Here is a 21,016-nt window from a genome sequence, read left to right as displayed (position 1 = left end):
CCTGAGAGGGCATAAATTCAAATTGACGAAAGACAGTTGTAGGATAGATGTGCGGATGTTTGCCTTTAGCCAGCGGGCGGTTGATTGCTGGAACAAACTTCCACAAAGGAGCTGGATATCATCATTCTTCTCTTTCTTGGTGATTCCCTTCTCTCCTACTTCTGATTCTCTCTCTCTCTCTCTCTCTCTCTCTCTCTCTCTCTCTCTCTCTCTCTCTCTCTCTCTCTCTCTCTCTCCCCCCCCCCCCAGTTGGTGCAGCATAAGTCTCAGGCCCCTTTGCAGCACATGGCTAATAATAATAATAACCAGTAGTTCAAATTCATCAAATCTGTTTACTATACTCTGAGCATTAGTACATGCAAGTATACAAGCACCTGTTCTTGTGCTCAGTAAGGTTCTTGTATTTGCTTTTATCATGAGAGCCTACTCCTCCCAACATGTGTGATCCCAAACACGTTGCTTTCTAGGCTGCTGCTTCATGTTTCAATAGAAGTAGTTCAAGAATCACTTTCCTCTGTCTGCAGCTGCTCTTAATCTATTTCGCTCTGTATCACAATCATATTGAGAAAACAAAATAACTGCAGTAAAATCAAGTTTAACATTCCTCTTATTGCTCAGATTACATATGATGGGACATAAATTCAAATCGAGGAAAGATCGTTGTAGGGTAGATGTACATACATTTGCCATCAGCCAAAAGTGTTTGATTGTTGAACAAACTGTTTGGCAGTGGGCAGTTTGAATAAATTCGAGGAAGACCTAAACAAATTATTGGAGAGGATGGACAGGTGATATGGGAGGGTTTTTTTTTTTTTTTGGCTACATAAGCTTGCTTTTTTGCATTATTTGCCCATACTACTACTACTACTAATAATAATAATAATAATAAGGGGCACAAATGCTGGGACCAGCAATATCATGGACCCAAGTTCCAATCTCTCACTCACCACTGGATGCAAAAGCCTAAGCAGGTCCACCGCCATGTTTGGATGAAGACGAGAAGTAGAAATATTGAACATACTGCATCAAGTGTGGCACAGGATAAAATCACTCATGGTTAGTCCTCAGGCAGAAGGGTTGGTTTGAAAAGCTGGAGACTATCTCCTGAGGAAGGTAGTGGAGCAAAGGGTGCCGGTGCTGTCACCCCTATGGCTACCACAAGAGAAGGGCAAGACTATCCAGGCCGACCAACTGGAAGTGCTCCCTGCACAAGTGACCATCCAGGAAATAAGAAAGAGCCAACATGTGAAGTGGAGCAACGAAATGAATATATTCATCATTTGAACATGCTGTGTAGTAATGAAGCTAGAGATTGCTGCACAAGTGACCATCCAGGAAATAAGAAAGAGCCAACATGTGAAATGGAGCAACGAAATGAATATATTGATCATTTGAACATGCTGTGTAGTAATGAAGCTAGAGATTGACATGAGAATGTGCAAAATGAAACCATACACCAAGTGGTTTGAACGGTTCCTGATTGTTGAATTCACTAAACAGTGAATAGCAGACCAGAAACAGTCGTCAAAGAAACTGATAGCACCTGCAATCTTGGAAAAAGTCAAGCAGGGTGTGAGTGACCAACTACAAAGAACAATGAATATAGACACAACTGAACCAGAACTGGAGGAACACCAAGTAGAACTGCAACCAATAGCAGCCAAGGTGGAAACAGATGAGATCATGATATTCAGAATAGATAAGAATGGAAGAAGGCCCCCCTGCAGAATTCAAGGGCAGGGCCCCCCCCCCACACAAAGACACGGACTGAAGCAGAGACCCTTCAAAATCCTGTGGCAAGTTGCAGACCATCTAGCAGTGTGTAATACCAGATTACCTCAAGAACATTGAATGCACTAGATACCATCCACACAGCCCTTTACTGTACCTCTGTAGCGGCCACCAGAATGAACGGAAGAGGAACCAGGAGCCAACAGAAAACAACTCAAACACAAGGCACCATCATTCTCACCACCCTCTGTGTTCTCCCACTCAACCATCCTCTTATCCATTGAGGCGCCTCCGTAGCCAGGTGGGCAGGAGCAGCAGTGCGTAGCACACGCTTCTTTATCAGACCGGGGTTCGAGCCCGTGACCACCAAATACGGAGAATGCGGAAAGGTCAGGAAATGACCACCGCATATTCCTGGAGCAATATGGCCTTAGTTGCTAATGCTACTAAAAACTAAATAACAACAACAATCTTATCCATTGTAGCAACTTACCCTTAATACCATTGTGCACCAATTTGTACAGTAGTCTTCCATGCACAACAGTGTCAAAAGCTTTCCTGAAATCCAAGTATATGATATCAAAATTATTTTTTGCATCCAGTTCCTTTGTAACCGCATCATAATATCCAATCAAATTTGTCAGATAAGACTTTCCCTTAACAAACCCATGCTGTGTTTGAATTATTGCCGCTGCAGTCTTGTGTAGATGATCCTGCAGTGCATCTTTAACCAGAGACTCCATTATTTTACCCAGAACAGAAGTTTAATTAGCCTGTAATTACTCGTGTCACCCTTCAATCCCCTTTGTGAATTGGGGATACATTTGCACAGTCCCTGAGTCTAAGGATGCTCTCATAATTATGGCTAAGGGTTTGCTTAGTTCCTTTGCCACCTCCTTTAATATAACTGGATAGATTGCATCCACCCCAGTTGCCTTTCTTATGTTTAACTTACAAAATTATTAAGCACCCTGCTACAATTTGATAACCTTCTGGCATTTTCAATCTTTAATAACTCCTCATGTGTGAATGTAGATGCAAAATACTTCTTCAGTTTGTTTGTTATCTGAGCAGGATCATCAGCAGTCGAACAATCGATATCAAGTGGACCAATCTGATTCATCCTGTTCCTTTTAGAGTTTATACAAGTAAAGAAATCCCTTTTTCTTAGCATCCTTTGCCAAAGATTTCTCGTAATCTGCCTTCGCCTGCCTAACCTACTTTGTGACTTGATTACAGACTAGCTTATATCTTCCATAGTCTTCTGTGTCGCCTGATAATTTATATGCATCCCATGCATTTTTCTTCTGTGCCACGGGTATTAGTTCATTTGCAACCATTTAGGCCTAAACCTTGAACAGTATTTCTTAATAGTTAATTCCTTGAATTAACACATTCAAGTTAATTCCTTGAATGTGTCCCACTTAGAATTTGCTGTTGGTAACATCATCAGTTGGTCCCACTGTACAGCATTTAAAAACTGTATGTGACCACTGTGTAGTCACCTTTACGGAAGCAAAAATCCCTTCCTTTACCCCTGATGGTAATTATATCTTTAAGTAAATCCCACATCAGTACACTGTGGTCATCGCCACCTAGTGGTTCCTTTATCTGCAAATTCTTAATACACGAATGACCACTGCTGATAACCAGAGTATTACCCTCTCTGGTTGCCTCTCGAATATGCTGCTGCAGAAAACAGTCATCCAATAAATCCACAAAAGTCTTACTAGTGTGTGAGTGACCAACCCACAAGTTCCAGTCAATATCTGGGAAGTTAAAATCCCCTATTATAAGACATCCTGATTTACTAGCCCACTCTATTTCTCTGTACAATTGTTCATTGTACTCATTCGAATCATTTAGGCCTACTCTGGCCTGCACAATCCTACTCTTATTTTTGCTTTCGCAGTGTTTATGTCACACCAAACTGACTCAACAGTGCACTGTCCATCTTTTTTCAATTGAATGCACTTATTTGGATTTTATGTTTTTCTTAATCTTAGTCTGTAATCAAGTCATAATGGAGGTTATGCAAACTAAGACAGATTACAAAAAAATGCAAAGATAAGCAGCAGAGACTTCGTTATTTATGTAAACACTAAAACAAGAGGGATGAATCGTGTTGGTACACTAGATACGAATCTTCTAACTGTTTGTGATCCCTGTTGGGTTGCAGACAAACTGAATAGGTATCTTGCATCTGCATTCGCACGGGAGAAATTTTTTATGGAGAGTATGCCAGATACAAGTATATTAAATTCTAACAAAGTGCTGAATAATTTTGTAACAACTGAGAAAAAATTTTGAAGTGAAATTGTTGTAGCGAAATGTAAAAAAGCCCCTAGGTGTTGGGATCTATCCAGTTATATTAAGGATGGAAGAAAAAGAGGTAAGCAAACCTGTAGCCATGTTTTAAGAGTGTTCTTGGATTCAGTCACTGGAAATGTGCAAATGTATCCCCAGTTCACCAAGTGGAATCAAAGGGTTACATGAATAATTACAGACCTGTTAGTTTTTAGGAACATTTGCAACTAAGGCCATATTGCTCCGGGAATATGCGGTGGTTATTCCTTGACCTTTCCGCATCATCCGTATTTGGTGGTCACAGGCTCGAACCCCGGTCTAATCAAGAAGCATGTGCTACGCACTGCTGCTCCTGCCCACCTGGCTACGGAGGCGCTGTTAGTGTGATTGTTTTCCAGGAAAAATAACAGCATCACTCGTTAAAGAACCAATGCAGTGATACTGCAGTCACAGCATGGATATGTTAAGTGGTGACACTCTGATTGGATACTATGATGCACTATCAAAGGAACTGGATGCAATAAATAATTTTGATATCATATATACTTGGATTTCAGAAAAGCTTTTGACTGTTACACAAAAAAACTACTGTACAAATTGGAGCAGTGTGGCATTAAGGGCAAGCTACTGCTATGGATAAATGGTTGGTTGAGTGAGAGAAGACAAAATGTTTGTCGGTGGGTAGTGTTCTTCTTGAACTAGTGTCATTAGTGGATTCCTGCAGGATTCGGTACTGGATTCATTGTTTTCTACATTTATTAATGATATTGATGAAGGCATGGCAGGTTTGCAGATGATACTAAAGTTGGTAGAGTGGTTAATGATAGTAATCAGGGTGTGCTACTGCAGCAAGAACTAGAGGAATTAGGCAAATGGACTGAGAAGTGGCAATTAAATATTGACAAATGCACGCCACTTCATATGGGTATCAGTAATCCCAGACTAATGTTCCAAATGTATGGCGCCATACTGAGGATAGTGGAGAGTGAAAAAGATCTGGAGGTAATTGTGTCAGCAGTATGAAGTTGTCTGAGCAGTGCTTACCAACTGCCAGGACGGCTCATGGGGTTTTATCAATGACGTGGAATTTTGCTAGCAGAAATATGTAGGTGATTATACTATTGTAGAAGACAATGCTTAGGCTGCACCTTGGCTACTGCATACAGTGCTGGAAGCCTCATTTTAGGACTGATGTAAAAACATCTGCAGAGAAGCACAACAAGATTAGCGAAGAGAATAAAAGGGTGTTCATTCCAGGAAAGGCTTCAGTTATGCAAACTGCAATGCTTGGAGAACTTGCATGAAGGTTTGATCAAGATGTTTAAGGCTTGAAAAAATGAATTGAGTAAGGCATAAATTCAAATTGCAAAGGATGGTTGCAGGATTGATGTGTGGAAATTTGCTCTCAGCCAGTTGGTAGTTTGTTGGAATAAACTTATTTGGTGTTTTGGAAGTGGGTAGAATAAATTCATGGCAGAACTAGGCAGACTGTTGGGTGGGGGAGGTGGACAGGATCTGATTTTATTGGCTGATGTTATATAAGTTTGCTTAATTGCATTGTTCACATTATGAATACTAATAAATTATTCATTTACATATTAAATTACTAGACAGTGCTAACTACTCATTCAACACCCTTGATGACACTTTTTCTTGCCAATAACTCCATAAAGAGCAGTTCACACTTGTCACTAGAGGAGAGCCTTGTGGCTCTCATCTGGTGCTTCATATCACAGCATTAAGATGAAGTTCTTCACTGATGCTCTTTTTCTGTATGCCAAGGTTAATAAGAATCCAGAACTTAATCAAACTGTATATTTTAGTATTGAAAGTGTTTGGAGGTGGAGGGGATGCACCTCTTCGTTAGTAAACTAAAATGCATAAAAGGATATTACCTATTGTTTATATAATAGCTGCCATATAATGTTCTTTACAAAGAACATTATATGGCAGCCTTGTTCTTGTTATAAAAGAAAGCATTACATGCAATGAGTTAGCATTTGCCTTCTAAAATTATAAAACTACTCTAGATGTCATCCAAGCAGAATGAGTCACTAATATCACAGATTATAAATGCAAAATGAACATGTCTTATTTCACTACAGTCCTTTTGATATGAATAAGTAGAAAACGGCCTTTAGATTTGGCAAGCAGTAAAATAAATTTTAAGTATATAAAATTACAAAAAAAAAAAAAAAGTTAGTTAATGAACAGAGAAGTTTTCTCTGATTTATATTCTGCTTTATTAGTTTAAATTGACATATTAACTTATTTCTAGAGTAGCTTTATATTCCTATTTACGGTACTTAAAGTTAAAGTAACTTAGATAGAGATTTGTAGGTATTACTTAGTATCGGAAAGGGTATCAAATACACGAGTTTACCGTTCATAGACAGCCGCCATAGTTACGTGAAAATTAATCAGTAAATCTATTAATCTTGTCGAACTTCATTGGCAATTAAATTGTACTTTTAACTATACATATAACCAAATAGGTTACGGAACATAAATAATTAGTAAAAATAAATAATTAATACATAACTTGATACGGAAGTTATATAAAGGGACTTCGTAGATAACACTCGTTACTGAAACGCGACACAGCATATCCGGAATTCGATAGCATTAGCTTTGTCTGGTATAGTGCATAATATAATATTGTCAATTAATCAGTAGATCTATTAATCTTGTTAAACTTCATTGTCAATTAAATTGTTCTTTTAACTATATATATATAACGACTTAGAGTACAAACGTAACAAATAATTAATACATACTTGATACTCGTTCGTGAATTCCCGCCATTTTTACACGATAGCATAAGCTTAGTGTAGTATAGTGCATAATATAATATTGTCAATTATTCAGTAAATCTATTAATCTTGATAAACTTTATTGTCAATTAAATTGTATTTTTAACTCTATAAATATATATAACGACTTAATCGTAACAAATAATTAATACATAACTATAGTGGTACACGTGATACGGAAGTTGTATAAAGGGAACACTAGATACCGAAAAAAAAAAAAAAAAAAAAAACAAAACAATATATATATCCATATATATATATATATATATATATAATATAACTTAAGGATTTAATTTTTGTTTTAAATTTTATTGAATTACATTGGAATCATGACTCTAACCAGAGCAGCAAAGCAAAAGGCTCAAGCTAATGGGAGTGCTGTGGTTCAGGGGAGAACTGAGGGGGCCAGTTGCCCTCTGAATCACAGTCTATTAAAATGCACTGTTTGCTTGATGTTTGCGGAGCAGTTGGGTACGGGACATGATACTGCCAAGGGGGATGTCTTTGTGTGTGCACGATGTAAGGAGTGCAAGGAAATCAGGCGACAACTCAGCGTTGTTATGGGCCTTTATGAGAGCTTGAGGGACAGGGTGGATGCCCTCGAAGGAAATAAATTGAGGGGCCCATCAAGTTCTCAGCTGCCCACATCAACGCCAGAGCTTGCACTTGGTCATCAGGCAACACAGAAGCAGCCCCCTAGGCAGAATGCGCTGGTCCCACAGGAACTAGTAGTTGTTGGTGACTCTATTGTCAGGGAAACGGGGAACATGCTTTGTAAAAAGGATAGGTGGAATAGGACCAGGGTATGTCTGCCAGGGGCAAAGGTTGATGACATTGTAGAGCGGATATCATCTTTTAAGGGCACAAAAGGTGATATAGTTGTACACGTTGGCACGAATGATATTAAGAGTAGGAGACCGGCGGAATTACTTAGCAAGTACAGGTCACTGCTGAAAAAAAGCCGTGAATTAGGGTTGAACTTGAAAGTGTCTGCAATTCTGCCCAGACACGATAGGAGGGAGTATATGATGAGAGCCTTGTCGATCAATTCGGCCCTGGAGGGATTGTGCAAGGCTCAAGGGGTAGAATTTTTTTCAGCCTGGACTGTACTTGTTAACAGGAGAGATTGCTTCTACAGGGATGGGATACACTTAAATAGAAAGGGTGCAAGAATTTTTGCTGATGCTGTCGAGGCAGTGTTAGGTGGGTCGGAAAACTGCTAGTTGGGGGGGATACAAGGACTAATAGATTAACAGTAGCCACTGGCAGAGGTGGAAGTGATTCTTGCACTGCTTCTATTGAAATGAGCAGAAGTCTGAAAAACAAGATGCAGGATATTTCAGAGACTGCTGGTAGTCATTGCGTTACAAGTAAACACATGGGTTGTGTTAGGGTAGCTAAGAATAGAAACAGGTGCATGTATACCTGCGTGTACACCAATGCTAGGAGTTTGGTAAATAAATTTGATGAATTTGAGGTATTGCTCAAAACATCAAAGGCAGATATTGTTGGGATATCAGAGACGTGGTGTCACACAGATATAAGTAATGCGGAACTGGAATTTGGGGAATACAATGTGTATAGAAAGGATAGACAGGACAGGAGGGGAGGAGGGGTTATGCTATTAATTAAGAAACACATAAAGTCCAAGGAAGTGAAGCCAGTCGACATCGATGGACAGGGCAGTGCCGAATCAGTTTGGTGTGACATAAGCATAGGGAAATCAAAATTGAGAGTAGGAGTGTGCTATAGGCCTAATGACTCTGATGAGTATAATAAGATATTGTACAGGGAAATAGAGTGGGCCAGTAAATCAGAGAGTCTTATAATGGGGGATTTTAATTTCCCAGATATTGACTGGAATTTGTGGGTTGGTCACTCGCACACTAGCAAGGCTTTTGTGGATTTATTGGATGATTGTTTTCTACACCAGCATGTTCGTGAGGCAACAAGAGGGAGCAATACTCTTGATCTGATTATCAGTAGTGACTCTTCATGCATTAAGAACCTGCAGATAAATGAACCACTAGGTGGCAGTGATCACAGTGTGTTGAAGTGGGATTTACTCAAGGAGGTAACTACCATCAGAGGTAAAGGGAAGGGTTTTTGTTTTCGTAAAGGCGACTATGATGGTCTGAGACAGTATTTAAATTCTATACAGTGGGACCAACTGATGATGTTACCAACAGCAAACTCAAAATGGGAAGCATTCAAGGAACTAATCTTGGAGGCTACCAGGCTTTACATACCAACTAAGAAATATTGTTCAAGGTTTAGGCCTAAATGGTTGTCAGATGAACTAATGAGACATGTGGCAGAGAAGAAAAATGCATGGGATACATATAAATTAATGGGTGACATGGAAGCCTATGATAGATATAAGTTGGTCTGTAACCAAGTCACAAAGGAGATTAGGCAGGCAAAGGCAGACTACTAAAAATCCTTGGCAAAGGATGCAAAGAAAAACAGAAAAGAGTTCTTTACATACTTGAACTCGAGAAGGAAAGGGATGAATCAGATTGGTCCACTGGATATTGATGGTTCAACAGGTTGAGGATCCTGCTCAGGTGGCTAACAATCTAAACGAGTATTTTGCATCTACATTCACGCATGAGGAGTTATTTCAGGAAGGAGAATGATGTAGGTAAAGTAAACATTGGCAGTGAGCTGGATGATTTTGTAATAACTGAGAGGAAAGTGGAGAGAAGATTGTTGAGGATAAACATAAAAAAGGCACCTGGGGTGGATGGGATCTATCCAGTTATATTAAAGGAGGCAGCAAAGGAAGTATGCAAACCCCTAGCCATAATTATGAGAGCTTCTTTGGACTCAGGGGAGGTACCCATAGACTGGAGATGTGCAAATGTAACCCCAATTCACAAAGGAGGATCAAAGCTGACACAAGTAATTATAGACCTGTTAGTTTAACTTCTGTTCCAGGTAAATTAATGGAGGGCACTGGTTAAGAAGCACTGCAGGATCATCTAGACAAGAATTCAGTTATAGCTCAGACGCAGCATGGTTTTGTTAAGGGCAGGTCTTGCCTGACCAATTTGATTGGATACTATGATGTAGTCACAAAAGAACTGGATGCAGGGAATAACTTTGATATTATATATTTGGATCTTAGAAAGGCTTTTGATACTGTTGCACATGGAAGACTGCTGCACAAATTGGAGCAGTGTGTGCATTGGAGGCAAATTGCTGCTATGGATTAAGGGGATGGTTGAGTGGCAGAAGACAGAGAGTGGTAATCAATGGACACTGCTCAACGTGGACTAATGTTATTAGTGGAGTTCCTCAAGGTTCAGTGTTGGGTCCGTTGTTGTTTTCGGTGTTTTTGATGATATTGATGATGGGATATCAAGTTTAATGTCCAAGTTTGCAGATGATACAAAGTGTTGGCAGGGTCGTCAAGGACACTACTAGACCGCTATGCTGCTGCAACAGGATCTGGAAAGGTTGAACAGATGGGCTGAGAGGTGGCAAATGAAGTTTAACATTGACAAATGTAAAGTACTGCATATGGGAAACAGTAACCCCAGAGCAACGTATCAACTCTGCGGTACCACACTGACAGTGGTGGAGAATGAAAAGGACCTGGGGGTAATTGTGCAGGGAGATATGAAGTTCTCTGAGCAGTGCAGACGAGCTGCAAGAGTAGCTCATGGTGTCTTGTCAATGATATACAGGAATTTTTCTAGCAGGGATAAGGAGGTGATTATTCCCTTGTATAAGGCAATGGTTAGGCCACATCTCGAGTACTGTATACAGGTCTGGAGGCCTCATTTCAAGAAGGATGTAGAGCTGGAACGGGTACAGAGAAGGGCAACAAGATTAGTAAATGGAACAAAGGGTTGCTCTTACGAAGAAAGGCTTAAGTTTTGCAAATTACAGAGTCTGGAGACTAGGCACCGGCGAGGTGATCTGATAGAGGTGTATAAGGCCTTGAATGGTTTGAGCATGCTCAATGCCAATGGGATTCTTCATCTTTCTCAGAATAATCACCTCAGAGGGCATAAATTCAAATTGAGGAAGGACGGATGTCGGATAGATGTGCGGAAATTTGCCTTTGGCCAGCGGGTGGTTGGTTGGTGGAACCGACTTCCATCACTTGTTGTTGAAGTTGATAGCCTAAACAAATTTAAAGCTCAGCTGGACAGGTATTTCGAACGAACGGAGGGGTGAAATGGGTGAGGGTTTTTTTTTTTTTTTTTTTTTTTTTGGGCTGATGCTGAATAAGCTTGCTTTCTTGCATCGTATGCCTCTACTAATGCTAATGCTAATTTAGTAGAGTAATAAAATCATTAAATTGAGGGTGCTACTGGCATTGATGTCTAAAGATGTTGCAGAAAACTGTGTGGAAGTCAATAAATGCATAAATTGTGTGTGTGTGTGTTATTCCAATTATTCATGTGCAAACCACTGGTAATAGTGCACTATTTTGTGAGGAACTGCTGTATGCACTGAAAGGACAGAATTCATGGGATACCTGGTTCCTGGGCAATGCAACGCTGTCACCCCTCTCGCTGGTGGACAAATCCACTGCCTGGCAGGTATATAGGTACACTGCTCACGTAGGCGGTAATTCGATGTCGGTATGGATAAACGTTGTGAGTTAACAACCGACTTTGAAAGAGGATGATAGTGGGTGCCCGACACATGGATCACTCTATCGTGGAGATGGTACAGAAATTGCACTAACCCCGTTTCACAGTATCAAGAGTGTATCGGGAATATGCCATTTTTTCCAGAATAACATCTCATCATGGACGGCGCTGTGGATGGAGAAAGGTGGTGGATGAACATGGCTGTCAACATCTGTCTTGCATTGTTTCAGCCAACCGAAAAGCAAAAGTGACACAAATCACCTCCAACTTCAACAAGGGAAGTGCCAGAAGCGTCTCCACCAAGACTGTCAGGCGATCATTAGCAGCAATAGGTTATGGGAGCTGCCGACCACCAGAGTCCCATTGCTAACACCATGACACAGGACTCTACACTTCAACTGGGTGAAAGAACATCGTCACTGGACCTTGAGTGATTGGAGACTGGTCTCCTGGTCCGGTGAGTCCCATTTCCAGTTATTTCAAGCGAACGAGAGGGTGCATATCTGGGGGAAATTGCACGAAACTGTGCACCTGCTATGTCAAGGAATTGTTCAGGCAGGTGGACAGTCGGTAATGGTCTGGAGGGTGTTCAACGGGCACACATTGGGACCTCTGGTAGACATCCCAGAGCGGTCCAGGTTACGTGTCTATTCTTGCAGACCATCTGCATCCCTTCATGATCATCGTGGTCACAAGGCAATGGACTCTTCCAGCAGGACAATGCGCCTCCCCACAGAGCCGTGGGACTAGAACATGGTTTGAAAAGCATTCTTCAAATTTTACCACCATGGAATGGCCTCCCTGTTCACAGACATGAACCCTGTGGAGTATCTTTGGGATGCTGTGGAAAGGTCCGTTTGAGCTTTGGATCCTCCACCCAGGAATGCAACGGAATTATGGACAGCAATGCAACAAGCATGGATGGAAATACCTGTGGAACGCTTTGTGAACTAGTGGATTCAGTGCCTTGCCATGTGACTACCCTTATCCAGGCGAAAGTTGGGCCTACCCGTTACTAAGTAGATATCCCATGATTTCTGTCCATTCGGTGTATATCTTTCTTTCAGTACTTCCTGTTACTGTTTTTTTATGACATAAGGAAATTAGCCCTTAGCTTGCTGTTAAGTTGTAATTTTAAAGAGTTTTACATTAAAATAATCTTATGTTTCAGTTCTTCAGACAATGAAGGATCATTATCACTTTTGTTTGAGCATGTGCAAATCTCTGAACACGCCTGGTATACTTCAAGCTGCTGGTGTAGATCCGAATTCATCCAACATCACAGCTGATCACCTTATCTATAATTATGCTATTGAAATGGTAAGAATTTTTCATTTCTTAAAGTAATTGTTATTCCTTTAAAAGTGAAAGGAAATTCTTTAAATAAAGCATTTAATAACTTGCCTCCTTTTTGACTTTAATAGAAAATATAAATATTCTATGAAAGCCATACATAGGTGAAATGTAGCTGCAGGAAGTAACAAAGTTAACAAACTGTTTTCAATTAAAATCATGTTTAATGAGCAGCAGTCTTCTTAGGTAGACACTGTTCTCAAGAGTCATGGAATAGTGTTTTGATTGCAGGTAATTGTGTAGGACTATGAAATTCTCCAGAACCCCCCCCCCCCCCAACAATTTCTTCCGTCATGCAGTATGACACATGGCTTTTGAGGTAGTAGTAGTGGCATGTGATGCAAGAAAGCATGTGTGTGAGCTTATGCAACATCAGCCAAAAAAAAAATAAAAAATTTACAAAACAATTCCCTCTAAATGTTTGTCCAGTTCCTCCTTAAATTTATTTAACCTATCAACTTCCACAATGACAGATGGAAGTTTTTTCTAGCAATTAACCACCTGCTGGCTAAAGGCAAATTTCTGCACATCTATTCTACAGCTGTCTTTCCTCAATTCGAATTTATGCCCCCTTAGGTTTGAAATCTGAGCAAGTGGAAGAATCCCATGAGAATTCAGCGTGCTCAACCCATTCAAGGCCATATACACCTCGATCAGATCACCTCACAGGTGCCTAGTCTCCATCCGCTGAAATTTGCAGAACTTATGCCTCATCTTGGTAAGATGATCCCTTCATTCCCCTCACCAATCTTGTTGCCCTTCTCTGTACACGCTCAAGCAAATCTACATCCTTCCTAAAATGACGCCTCCAGACCTGTACACAGTGCTCAAGGCATGACCTGACCATTGCCGTATACAGAGGGACAATCACCTCCTTTTCCCTGCTAGCAAAATTCATGTATATCATTGACAAAATCCCATGACCTGCTCTTGCAACCTGTCTGCATTGTTCAGAAAACTTCATATCTGACTGCACAATTACTCCCAGATCTTTTTCATTTTCTACCACCCTAAGTGTAGTACCACACAGTTGGTATGTTCCTCTGGTGTTACTTCTACCCATATGCAGTACTTTGCATTTGTCAATGTTAAACTTCAGTTGCCATTTCTCAGCCCATCTTCCCAAATTTTCTAGATCGTGTTGCAGTAGCACACTGCCATTACTGTCATTAACAACCCACTTTGAGAGTACAGCTCTCTAAAACAGTGTTTGCAGACTGGCAGCTAGATATTCCCCTGGACTGAACCTATTGTTAACTTAACTCTCTAGGAGGCTTCTGGATCAGTTAGTGTATAAACTCAATGCATCACCTCTGCAAGATAGTGTCTGGAGGGGGTCTGAATAGTATGTATGCAGGGGGAATTGTCAAGTCCACGTTATATCAAGGAGCTGGGTATATTCTTACCACATGTACGCCATATTCAAAAATTTAATTACGTCATACGATATGTCCTCTGCACCTTTTCTTACTACTGAATATATCATGATCACTGGTCAAACTAATAGAACAAACTTATTGCCGAAAAGAGCTGGATCTCCCAAACACTTTTCGTTCATTTCTCAAATAAACTTGGTCTCATTTCCACTTACAATCTGCCAAATGTCATGTACTTTTTCTGATAGAATCCCAATTATTGGTTGATTCAATCACTCTCATCTCAGTTGTCCTAAATTTTCACTTCATGATTTCTTTTGGTTCAACTGTGGTACTTGTGCATATATGTCATTCTGATATTTCCCTGTCAGAGACTTAGTAATTTGGAATCACCTCCTTTCGATCTTCTCTGGCTTAAAACCTCTCTACTACATTCTATCAAATTCATCTGTTGCCTCTATCATTCTCCCAACTGCACCAATCGCTTGGAACTCTTTGACTTCCTCTCTTTGAAACTTGACTTTGTCCAGTCCAAATTTCCTAACAGTGAGGCAATTTTTCTTGGTGATTTTAATGTTGGCTTCCGTTTACTTGTTACATGGACCCTACTGTTCAAGATGCTGAGACTTTTGCAATTATTAGTAAACTTGCGCATATTCTTCATTTATCTAGTGATTGTCTGGTGTTCATTTATCAGAACACCAGACAATCCTAACCACACAGCCAACACTTGATCTTTTTTGCACAAACAACCCTTCTAAGTAAACTGTAGAAGTGAGTGGCCCTCTTGATACTTCATATAATAACTTTCTTCTTCAATGATGTCTTTCTCTCTTGGCCATTCTCAACCTCATGTTGTTTGGCATTACAAAAATACAAAATTGGGATGATCTGAGATTTCTTTCCTTATTTGGAAAAACTGTTTCAAATTTTCTGATGTCACTGTTTACTCAGATCGTGTTAGAGAAATTATCCTTGTAGGGATGAAATTCTTTATTCCACACTCCATCTTAAAATCCCAACCTTTATCTAACCTCTGGTTTTCCAGTAACTGTGCTAAATGCTGTTTAAGATAAGAATGTTGAATAGGCACTGCTAGGGTAGCCACATTTAGCCAGGTTCGCTTTTACTCTAACAATCTTGGTGAGCCTCTCATCCACAGAACTGGAGTGGTTCCAGGTGTCGGTTAATAGGGCTCGTGCGCTACTGAGAAGCTGACTGTGAGCATATGCTGACTGGTAGTTGAATTGACCAGCACACATCAGTTTGGGATAGACAGAGGTTTTTAAATGTTGTCTTCGTGCCGAACAAGGGTATCCAAAAAATGAAGAGCATTGCCCAACTCCAGTTCAGTGATGAACTGAATAAAGGGTAACAGAGAGTTGAGGTGTCATAAAAGTCAGTCTCCTGACTTGCAGTGAATGATGACAAACACATCGTCAACATAGCGACACCAAAAGACTATAGGATCTGTTAGACCCATAAACGTGCGATCTCCAGTTCCTCCATAGCGATGTTTGTTGTGACCAAGCTGACGGATGCACCCATCACTGTGAGGAGTGCCATGCATTTGATGGAAAAGGGATTCACCGTACATAACAACACCACCAGTCAGGCACAACTCGATGCCGACACAAGCGTTGTTTGCAGATCATGAAGTTTTGCTGCCCAGGGCTTGGTCATTTTCCAGGAGTTGTTTGGCACGTGTGATAGCCAGTTGGACAGGAATTGAAATGAAGAGTGATACTATATTGAACGAGGCCACAAGCTGATCTTCTGAAATCGTTAAACCAGAAACCAGGTTTAGAAACTCTCCGCTGTCGGAAATCATGCGAACAGTCTTGCCTACCAGGGGTGAAAGCAGGTTTGTAACGAACTTTGACAAATCATACGCTGGGGAATTACAACTGGAGATGATGGGTCGTAAGGGGACACTTTGTTTGTGGACTTTCGTTAAGCCATCAAACTGGAATCTGGCATCCAGAGGCATGTAGTCGCCAGCACAAGGATCCAGAGATTTTGCCAGACTTGAACCAACCGTAGACCAGGCTGTAGACTTTGACCTCCCATTGCTCTAGGATCTTCACGGGAGAGTCGGATACAGGCTCATAGACGGAGGTGTCCTTGTAGCAGAGATAGGGCTTTCATATTGTAGCCGGAACAATTTAGAATGACTGTTCAACCTCCCTTATCTGCTGGTAAAACAATAGTGGAATCATCCCGACTCAACAAGTTGAAGGCAGAGATTTGACCCCAGTTTCACTTAAAAACGGCTAATGCAGTTTTTAGGTGAACTGCATTAGCCGTCTCTTCAGTCAATCGTGACAATGATGCCTCAACACTCATAGTAAGTTCCGTGACCGGGAGGCTGCGGGGAAGAGCAGCGAACTTCTTCCCTAGAGTGAGTAAATCTAACTACTCATTTGACACGTGTTTTGTCACACAGGTTTAGTACAAACTGAGAGCAGTCCATGCTAGGGGCTCTTTGCTGTTGACCGATGTTATGGTCCTCCTGAACTAATTCGTTAAACTTACTTTGCTGATGAGAGCGATAACGGTCAGATTCCCAGACTGCTTGGTTACATAAGGTTCCGATCACATTGGAATATACGGAGGAGGGGACCAGGCTCCTCAGTTCGAACATGAGGATGTCTTTGCTGATGGAAGCTCCCCACAGGACCTGGTGAAGACATCCAAATATTTATAGGGTTCTGAAACTGAAGTTGCTACTGGCACACTGCATGCATTCATTGTGAAATGGAGCTCTGTAGAGAAAGCCCTTTGGAATGACGTGGCAAGTCTTACACCAGTGAGCAAATCGAATATGCTGGTTACTTCGGGCTATGAAGATGAAGTTTTTTTGCAGCATTACAACAACGCTGTAAGTGTGTAGTCAAAGGAATTTTGCTAGCAGAGATAAGGAGGTGATTATTCCCTTGTGTAAGGCAATAATTGATATGCAGAAGTTTGCCTTTAGTCAGTGAGTAGTTGATTGCTAGAACAATGTTCCATCTGTCATTATGGATAGCTTAAATAAATTCAAGGAAGTGGACAAACCTTTGGAGCAAATGATCGGATGAAATGGGAAGGTGTTTTGTTTATTTTATTTTATTTTATTATTATTTTTTTTTTTTGCTGATGCTGTATAAGTTTGTTTTCTTGCATCACATGCTATCTGGGATGTGTATCTGATCCTGTAACAAAATTTCAAGAAAAAAATATTTATTGGCAGCCGTGTTATAAATATTCAAAAAGCAGTATCTAATCTGAAACTTCACCTTCATTGTTACTTTGCATGCTAAAGACAAAAGCTTGTGCTATGCATATTGGATTGCTCTTTGAAAATTGTATTATTAGAGATCTCTTTTATTTTTAAAACGTGTATGGCATAATCACAAAATTTCAAGAAAAATTTCTCTGTTAGATAGCATTCAAACATGAAAAATGCAAGCTTGAGTATCAAATACAGGCTGGCCTCGATTAACGCGTAATTCGTCCCGCGCGCAAAACGGAAACGCATTAATCGAATATAATAATCAATAGGAAAAATTATAATTGGCCCTTGACCTTCAGGAATCTCCATAAAGAATTTCAAAAATACCTTTTAAATAACTTTTTAACTGTATACAATGTAAAAGATAATGAAAATAATTATGGAATTAAATGTTTATTGCATAAAACAGTGGTTCCCAAACTGCGCGCCATGGAATATTTTAAATTTTCGAGGGAAACACAGCGATACTCTACATCTGTCGGACTACGCGTGAACTACTAGCTTGAGGTAGTTCAAAGTTTCAGCATTTCTTAGTATTAGTATTAGCAATGGCCGCATGGTGCAAGAAAGCCCATGGCTTATGCTGCACCATCCAAAAAAAAAAAAAAATCCGAACAAAACAATGATAAAAACAAAAAAATAAATAAATAATAATAATTAATAAAAAAAAGGGAAATTAAATCTATCATCCTATGCGCTTCCCTTACCTGAAAGTACTATCCAGATGACCTTTGAATTTCCCCACACTGTCGGCTTCTACCACCCATGAAGGCAACTTATTCCAGTAATTTATAACTCGCTGGCTAAAATAAAACTTCCTGCAGTCCAATCTAAACATTTCCCTTCGTAACCTGAATTTATGTCCCCTAGTTCTAGCATCATTTACAATCTTGAAAATTTCGTCCTCATTCATTTTACTGATGCCTCTCAGAGCCTTAAACACCGCAGTCAAATCTCCTCTAAGGTGTCTAGTTTCCAAACTCTGCAACCCAAATATTTGAAGTCTTTCTTCATAAGGACGTACTTTTGCCGAACTCACCAGGCAAGTTACCCATCTTTGCACCCTTTCAAGAAGCTCGATATCTTTCTTTAGGTGTGGTCTCCATACTTGAACACAGTATTCCAAGTGTGGTCTAACATAAGCCTTATAATGGGATTATCACGTCCCTATCTCTACTTGCAAAAGTTCGATAGATCATCGATAGGACACCATGGGCCTTCCTTGCAACCTGTTTACAATGCTCAGAGAATTTCATGTCTGACCGTATCACAACACCCAAGTCCCTTTCCTCTAGTACTGGGTTAAGTTGAACTCCACCAAGTGAATAGGTTATTTTGAGATTACTGTTTCCCATGTGTAATACCTTACACTTTGTTGGATTAAAGTATAGCTGCCATTTTTCTGACCATTCCTGAAGTTTATCTAGGTCTCTCTGAAGAAGCTCAGCTTGACAGTGATCATTAACTACTCTACCAATTTTAACATCATCTGCAAATTTAGACATCACGCCCTCTATCCTTTCATCAATATCGTTTATGAAAATTAAAAACAACAGTGGTCCTAATACTGATCCTTGGGGAACCCCACTTCTTACATCAACCCAATCTGCGGAATAGCCATTTATCACAACCCTCTGCCTCCTGCCCTGAAGCCATCCTGATATCCATCTAAGGATTTTCCCAGTGATTCCAACCTGTTCCAGCTTATAAAGCAACCGCTCATGTAGGACTGAGTCAAAAGCTTTGCTGAAATCTAAATAAACAATGTCGAAATTATTCCCTAAATCCAGCTCGTGAGTGACCCTTTCGAAATAGTGAACTGGATTTGTTAAACATGATTTTCCCTTTACAAAACCATGCTGAGTATCCTTGAGAATTTCAATTCGATCCAAATGATCCTGAATTCCACCCTTAATCATTGCCTCCATGATTTTCCCTACTACTGAAGTCAGACTGACAGGTCGATAATTTCCAACTTCACTTTTAGAGCCACCCTTATGTATGGGAGATACATTTGCACTTTTCCAATCCAAGGGAATCTCCCCAGAGTCTAGCGATGCTCGCATAATTAGCCTCAATAATTCAATGCGCTCGCTTGCTGCCTCCCTTAAGATTATAGGGTATGTTCCATCAGCTCCAGGAGCCTTACTGGTCTGTAGGCTCGAAAGTTTTTTCATTAAATAATCTTGCGAAATTTCAATATTGTTAATTACATATTTTTTAACTTCGCTCTCACAATTTCCCATTGCCACAAAAGGTTTTTCATTTGTAAATATCGATGCAAAATAACTGTTTAGTTCATCTGCAACGGCAGCTGGTGTATTTAATACTATCCCCTTTCCCTTACGTAAAGGTCCAGTCTGGTTTGTCCTGCTCTTCTTGGCATTTACCCAGTTAATAGAGGCCATGTAGTACCTTAAGGCATCGTAATTTCCTTTTCTGAAATTAAAACCCATTCCTTTGCCTTTAATTACTGCTACCTCTCTCGTCATCATCCACCGTAGAACTCCATGATATCACTTCCTGCTACTGGTTCCTCTACTGTCAGCCCTGTTATGTCATCTGATTCATGTGTGATGATGAGGTCTAGGATATTCTTTTCTCTAGTACTTTCCCTGACATGTTGATACAAATAACAGTCATCTAGTTGATTTAAAAATTTTGTTCCCCATGTCGAGTTTCCTTCCCATTTACTCCAATCAATTAGAGGCAAATTGAAATCACCCATAATAAGGCATTGACGCTTACTTGCCCATTCCATTTGCATGTAGAGGCTTTTGTCATAGTCTTCACAATCACCTGGTCTGTAGATTACTCCTACTCGCATTGTACCTTTGTTTCCAACTATCTCACACCATACAGACTCTATACTAGCATGTGAAATGTCTGAATCCGGGAAAGCTATCGTCGCACTCAGGCTGCTTCTGATAAGAAGCATTACCCCACCACCCCTTCTATCTACCCTATCCTTCCTAAATACATTATACTGTTTTACAATTATGCAATTTACATTATACAATTATGCTAAGTAATTCTCTTATTAAGTTGTTTGGACCTAACTACTAAATGGAACTGTTAGGTATTTCTTTTGGTTTGGGTGTGCCTTGAAAAAATTACTGAGACACTAAGGGTGCCGTGAACCGAGAAAGTTTGGGAACCTATGACATAAAATACACAATAAAGAAATGACTGTTGCGGAAATATTTGGACAGTGTTGACTTTCTCTTTTCATCAATCAATTTCCGATAGCCGACAACAATCTTCTCTGGGCCCTTGCGAAATAAATATCGCAGAAAACCTCAAACCTTTTGTTTGAGGTTCTCTGCGATACGAAAGATTTCATCTAATTCTTTTACCGTTATCTCCTTCGCGGTAATATTTTCATCTGGCTCATTTAAAAATTTTAATTTTTATTCAAGTGTGCATTGACTTTATTAGCAGGAGACAAACAAGTAATACGTCTTCTTCCGATGGTTGATGGAACACACCGAGGCGGGCAGCAGGCAAACGTTTGTTTATTGACCGTATGACTCACGGTAAGCTTAATGCGTG

At 40.2% G+C, this 21,016-nt stretch overlaps 1 protein-coding gene across 1 annotated transcript in view; it reads left to right on the top strand.

Annotated features, from left to right (window-relative positions):
* LOC150076546 (serine/threonine-protein kinase unc-51-like) overlaps window positions 1–21,016 on the top strand; it is a 462,846-nt gene that overhangs the window by 397,494 nt on the left and 44,336 nt on the right. Inside the window, exon 23 of the mRNA XM_090387194.1 lies at window positions 12,633–12,781. Coding sequence (XP_090243320.1) covers window positions 12,633–12,781 — 149 coding nt within the window. The remainder of the gene's footprint in view (window positions 1–12,632; window positions 12,782–21,016) is intronic.

This window comes from Mastigoproctus giganteus, chromosome 13, assembly GCF_048544385.1.
Source record: "Mastigoproctus giganteus isolate SK-2022 chromosome 13, ASM4854438v1, whole genome shotgun sequence".
Taxonomy (NCBI): Eukaryota; Metazoa; Arthropoda; class Arachnida; order Uropygi; family Thelyphonidae; genus Mastigoproctus; species Mastigoproctus giganteus.
The sequence above is the reverse complement of the archived record's forward strand: the minus strand, read 5'-3'. Positions and strand labels throughout refer to the sequence as shown.